Here is a 6,619-nt window from a genome sequence, read left to right as displayed (position 1 = left end):
AACCCTCCAGAAGAGTGGAGGCTTTTATAGCAGCAAAGGGGACCAACTCCATATTAATGCCCATGATTTTGGAATAAGATGTTCGACGAGCAGGTCCACCTACTTTTGTCATGTAGTGTACTTCCGTTCATCTTTTCAACTTGTACCGGGGACCTTCAGACCACTTTTTTTTTAGGAAAACAACTGACAGTACGTATTCGAGAGAGTGTCACCTTTCCACAGAGGATCATGTTGATGTGTAGCCCAAACTGTTTCATGTAGGGTCATAGAGCAAAACAGAGCCCACCATCATGTTCGTGAGAGTCTTCCCTTTGATAGAGGGTCATAATAGTTTGTAGGCCAAACAGTTCCGGATGCTATCGACGATTTTTGATAAGACCTATATTGGAGTGCAATGTACTACGAAGATAGAGCCCGCACATGCCATTGGCAGCTGCTCCCATTTAAGTACTTTCCCAAGTACTTTATTTTCACTGGTTCCACAAGAGAGATTTCATATGCAAGATCAAGAACACACCCCTTGTGGTGCAGGTTGAATCAAAGCACTCGGGAGCCACATATTTGTGTGCAGCCTTTCTCTCTATTTCTATACTGTACTCCCCATTGAAATGTAGTGGCCTCTGAGCTAGACCTGACCTCGTCCTCCACTCACAATGGGTTCAGGTCCCTCAGTCTGATGTTTCTCGCAGCGTGTGCATTATTCCAAATGCTCCCCTCTGTGTGTCTGCAATGTGTGTGGTCTTGTGAGTTTCCCACAGGCATTGTGTTAGGGTTACCCGATTTCGGGGGGTGCAGGGAGGGTGTGTGTCCGTTCCGGGTGGGTTTGTCGGCGTGCGCCAGGGGAGCTGGTGGTGGTGGGAGGAGGATGCGGCGAACGAACAGGCAAGGATCCGACGACGGTTACCCGATGGGGCTCAGCATGGGGGGTACGAGCGAGTAGCCGACGAGGGCGCCACGTAGGGGGACAACCATGGCACACACCTCCCCAAATGGGCATAGGCCGCCCTGTTGTACGGTCAAAATACGCGGCGCGTGTTTCTTAACGCGATAAAATCTAGCTAACTGGCACCGTTGACAGTTGAGACTAGTGTAGCCACACAAGGAACCCTCTGTCACCCAGAATCCATCTCTTTTCCCCATTAGCAACGTTGATACTCCCTCTCAATAAGTCGTGGTATATAACAAGAAACCTGCGCTGAGTCTGAGTTTAGGTAAATGACTTCATACAGCAAGGGGGCGGACATTTCAGGCCCCCACGCACAACCAAATCCAAGCCTGAGGATCACATAAGCTATGGTTAAGTAGGAGTATTGGGCAGTGTAGTAATAGTCAGAGAGGTGACTTACCTGCACTCACCAGATGTTAAGGCAATGACCAGGAACAAGACAGATCGAACAAGCAGAGGACAGGTAGAAACACTTCATAAGCATAAGACGTATCTATAGAGATCTGTAGGGAACATGTAGTGGACCACTCTATCTTACGTACAGTAAGCTTCATCTGTGGCAATACTAGCCTTCTTAACATACAGTTGGGATTCAATTCCAAGGCACATTATAGCACGCTCTGACATTTAAATGGTAATTTCCGCATTGTATACGATCTCGCGAACACCAGAACATTTCCTTTACAAGCAGGGCCATTTCCACAGCCGGCTCTACAATGTGCCTCTATTTGATTGCGCTGGCGTCACAGTAAGACCTTATTAGCCCGCACGCCGCGAGGCCCCCCCCCGGCAGGGTGCGGAAGCAACAAATACTGGAGAAACAAGGCCGTCAAAAGTAATCGTTATCCTCTGTAAGAAGTATTGAAACTCACTACATCACCCCAGGTGTTTGTCCCCAGCAACCTGGCTGTCTTCGCACTAGATGTTGGAACATTGCTGCGGGGACTTGCTTCCATTCAGCCACAAGAGCATTAGTGAGGTCAGGCACTGATGTTGGCCGATTAGCCCTGGTTCGCAGTCGGCGTTTCAATTCATCCCAAAGGTATTCGATAGGGTTGAGGCCAGGGCTCTGTGCAGGCCAGTCAAGTTCTTCCACACGATCTCGACAAACCATTTCTGTATGGACCTYGCTTTGTGCACAGGGACATCGTCATGCTGAAACAGGAAAGGGCCTTCCCCAAACTGCTGCCACAAAGTTGGAAGCACAGAATCATCTAGAATGTCATTGTATGCTGTAGCATTAAGATTTACCATCACTGGAACTAAGGGGCCTAGCCCGAACCATGAAAAACGGCTGCAGACCATTATTCCACTTCCACCAAACTTTACAGTTGGCACTATGCATTCAGGCAGGTAGCGTTTTCCTGGCATCCGCCAAACCCAGATTCGTCCGTCGGACTGCCAGATGGTGAAACATGATTCATCACTCCAGACAACGCGTTTCCACTGCTCCAGAGTCCAATGGTGGTGAGCATTACACCACTCCAGCCGACGCTTGGCATTGCGCATGGTGATCTTAGGCTTGTGTGCGGCCGCTCGGCCATGGAAACCCATTTCATTAAGTTGCCAACGAACAGTTCTTGTGCTGACGTTGCTTCCAGAGTCACTGAGCTCTTCGGTGAGGCCATTCTACTGACAACTTTTGTCTATGGAGATTGCATGGCTGTGTGCTCAATTTTATACACCTGTCAGCAACGGCTGTGGCTGAAATAGCCAAATCCACTCATTTGAAGGGGTGTCCACAAACTTTTGTATATATATTGTATATATGGGGACTGTTTAGTGCCAGAAATATGGGGATAAATACAGTTGAAGTCGGAAGTTTACATACAACTTAGCCAAATACATTTAAACTCAGTTTTTCACAATTCCTGACATTTAATCCTAGTAAAGATGATCTGTCTTAGGTCAGTTAGGATCACCACTTTATTTTAAGAATGTGAAATGTCAGAATAATAGTAGAGAGAATGATTTATTTCTATGGGTCAGAAGTTTACATACACTCAATTAGTATTTGGTAGCATTGCCTTTAAATTGTCTAACTTATGTCAAACGTTTCGGGTAGCCTTCCGCAAGCTTCCCACAATAAGTTGGGTGAATATGGGCCCATTCCTCCTGACAGAGCTGGTGTAACTGAGTCAGGATTGTAGGCCTCCTTGCTCGCACACGCTTTTTCAGTTCTGCCCACAATCTATGGGATTGAGGTCAGGGCATTGTGATGGCCACTCCAATACCTTCACTTTGTTGTCCTTAAGCCATTTTGCCACAACTTTGGAAGTATGCTTGGGGTCATTGTCCATTTGGAAGACCCATTTACGACCAAGCTTTAACTTCCTGACTGATGTTGCTTCAATATATCCACATAATTTTCCTGCCTCATGATGCCATCTATTTTGTGAAGTGCACCAGTCCTGATCCTTGGTATGACCTTCTTAAAACAATTCCTTATAGCATACCTCGGCTTAGACAGGGCTTATTCATATGGGTTAAATAGTGATCCTTTCTGACTACTATTTTGTTGTCACACAGTACCACATGCTGACATAGACCAATCAAGGGCCAGCAGGCTACGAGGAARCTCACCCCCTCATGCCATAGGTTGACTCTTAGGCCACATAGGTTGACTCTCTTACGGCCACTTTCACCATGATGCTTAGTGATTTTGGGGTGCCATTCCATTCAACAATATGGCGCGCTTCAAATTMAAATATTTCCAGCTTCACATGCCATCTGGAGTTTTCCATAGGAATACGTGGATGACATCACTGTCTACTGGTTTTAATGTCTATGCTCTAGCCTAATTTATACCCGGTGGTAACAAGTGTCCTTTTGTCCTGATTTTGTCCTCATTCTGATATTGTGCCCACATTTTCTGAAACATGTCTACACATTAAAATGTGTTTCATATCCGTCCACTGTCTTTTTAAATTTTATTTTATTTTATTTCACCTTTATTTAACCAGGTAAGCTAGTTGAGAACAAGTTCTCATTTACAACTGTGACCTGGCCAAGATAAAGCAAAGCAGTGCAACACAAATAACAACACAGAGTTACACATGGAATAAACAAGCGTACAGTAAATAACACAATAGAAAAAAAAGAAAGTCTATATACAGTGTGTGCAAATGGTATGAGGAGGCAAGGCAATAAATAGGCCATAGTAGCAAAGTAATTACAATTTAGCAGATTACCACTGGAGTGATAGATGAGCAGATGATGATGAGCAGATGATGGTGTGTAAGTAGTGATACTGGTGTGCAAAAGAGCAGCAAAGTAAATAAAAACAATATGGGGATGAGGTAGGTAGATTGGGTGGGCTATTTACAGATGGGCTATGTACAGCTGCAGCGATCGGTTAGCTGCTCAGATAGCTGATGTTTAAAGTTAGTGAGGGAAATGTAAGTCTCCAGCTTCAGCGATTTTTGCAATTCGTTTCAGTCACTGGCAGCAGAGAACTGGAAGGAAAGGCGGCCAAAGGAGGTGTTGACTTTGGGGGTGACCAGTGAGATATACCTGCTGGAGCGCGTGATACGGGTGGGTGTTGTTACCGTGATCAGTGAGCTGAGGTAAGGCGGAGCTTTACCTAGCTTAGACTTATAGATGACCTGGAGCCAGTGGGTCTGGCGACGAATATGTAGCGAGGGCCAGCCGACTAGAGCATACAGGTCGCAGTGGTGGGTGGTATAAGGCGCTTTGGTAACAAAACGGATGGCACTGTGATAGACTACATCCAATTTGCTGAGTAGAGTATTGGAAGCTATTTTGTAGATGACATCGCCGAAGTCGAGGATCGGTAGGATAGTCAGTTTTACTAGGGTAAGTTTGGCGGAATGAGTCGAGGCTTTGTTGCGGAATAGTGTCTGGATTGTGACCAGATTTCCTGGTCCCTCCCTGTATGCAAATTATTTTACAGCTATTATTTCAAAAATTATATTTATTTATTTATTTTAAGATGCATATTGATGCATAAGTCAATGGTGCCACCTGTCAATGATTTTATAAGGTGGGATAATTATGATTTAAATGGTTTTACTGTCCTGATCCATCGACACATGTAAGATATCCAGACAAAATGCGTGCCTGACTACCTCCGGAAGTGTCAGGAAGATCTGATCACAAACAGTTCACAATGCGTCTTTTAATCGTCTACACCTGTCTGAAAATGTGGGAACAATCAGAATGTGGAAAAGATCAGGACAAAGGCTGCATGTTAGAACCAGGTATAAACGGGGCTTCTGTAACACCTGGGGTCGTGTTTATTAGGTACCAAATTGAAAAAGAAACACTGAAAAATGGACGGACTATGCAATCTAGACTTTAAAAACATTCATTTTAGTTTTCCATTGCAAAACAAACCTTAAACCAGGAAGAGTTCACTCACCTGGGCAAAGTAAAGCTCGAGCTGCTTCCCGTTGAACTCGGTCTCGTGGAGCTCGACACGAGCGCGGGCGGCCGCCTCCGGAGTGCTGAAACTGATGCGGACTCGCCTGAAGCTCTTGAACATCTGGAAGGACGTCTGCTCGTCATAGATCCTGAACAAGGCCTCAAACCGCTCCTGGGAGAGAAAGAAAAAAAAGTGCCCATTTTAGACTGGAGTTGATCMTGCACCTGTCCTGAAATGTCACCATTAAGCATTTCAGGCATTTTTAGTAAGGTAGCATATCCCTACACTGCAGCATAGCTCTAGAGGTGTGTTCCCCCCTTACAGGGATTTGAGCATCTGGAAAGGTGTTATATAAATGCAATCAATTAATGTAATTATTATAAACTCTACATCCATAGATGCTGCTCCATGGCTGACCCTGTGCCTTGTGTGTGTGTGATACACGTGAATGTGTGCATTATGGGGAGGGTTAAGATTAGGCTGAAAACAAAAAGGGACAAAAGGGACAATATAGTATATATTCTATTAATTCATCAAAGGGAGCAGACAAACAGTGGGAGAGAKGGGAGTAGTGAAAAGGGCGGGTGAATCAATTATTCAGCCATTTGAAACAGAATATGATCTTGTCATTTGAGCAATAGGGGACATAGGGGTGTCCTGTGTCATAGTTCCTCTCTTGTGGCCCATCCTCTGTTGTGGTAGCACTCTAGCGGCATCTGCTACGCGTATTGGATTTTCTGGACTGGCGGACATGTTGGATTGTGAAATTTGAGGTTTCCAACTTTCCAGGTCACCCTCCCCTGTTGTTCACTAAGCAGACTGGAAAAGGCAGACTTTTTGAAAAAATAATAGTGTATATCAGATATATTATACAGTGCATTTGGAAAAGTATTCAGACCCCTTGACTTTTTCCACATTTTGTTACGTTACAGTCTTATTCTAAAATGAATTAAATTGTTGTTTCTTTCTCATCAACCTACACACATTACCTCATAAAGACAAAGCAAAAACAGGTTTGTATTTTTTTGTGCAAATGTATTAAAAATAAAAAACTATTCAGACCCTTTACTTAGTACTTTGTTGAAACACCTTTGGAAGTGATTACAGCCTTGAGTCTTCTTCGGTATGACGCTACAAGCTTGGCACACCTGTATTTGGGGAGTTTCTCCCATTCTTCTCTGCAGATCCTCTCAAGCTCTGTCAGGTTGGATGGGGAGCAGTGCTGCACAGCTATTTTCAAGTCTCTCCAGAGATGTTCGATCGGGTTCAAGTCCAGGCTCTGGCTGGAC

General features: G+C 44.7%; 1 protein-coding gene across 1 annotated transcript in view; it reads right to left on the bottom strand.

Moving 5' to 3' along the window:
- Window positions 1-6,619, bottom strand: part of rcan3 (regulator of calcineurin 3) — a 69,881-nt gene that overhangs the window by 26,991 nt on the left and 36,271 nt on the right. The window contains exon 2 of the mRNA XM_024146226.1: window positions 5,328-5,501. Coding sequence (XP_024001994.1) covers window positions 5,328-5,501 — 174 coding nt within the window. The remainder of the gene's footprint in view (window positions 1-5,327; window positions 5,502-6,619) is intronic.

The sequence above is a fragment of the Salvelinus sp. IW2-2015 genome, unplaced genomic scaffold (genome assembly GCF_002910315.2).
Source record: "Salvelinus sp. IW2-2015 unplaced genomic scaffold, ASM291031v2 Un_scaffold16326, whole genome shotgun sequence".
In the NCBI taxonomy this organism is placed as follows: domain Eukaryota; kingdom Metazoa; phylum Chordata; class Actinopteri; order Salmoniformes; family Salmonidae; genus Salvelinus; species Salvelinus sp. IW2-2015.
The sequence above is the reverse complement of the archived record's forward strand: the minus strand, read 5'-3'. Positions and strand labels throughout refer to the sequence as shown.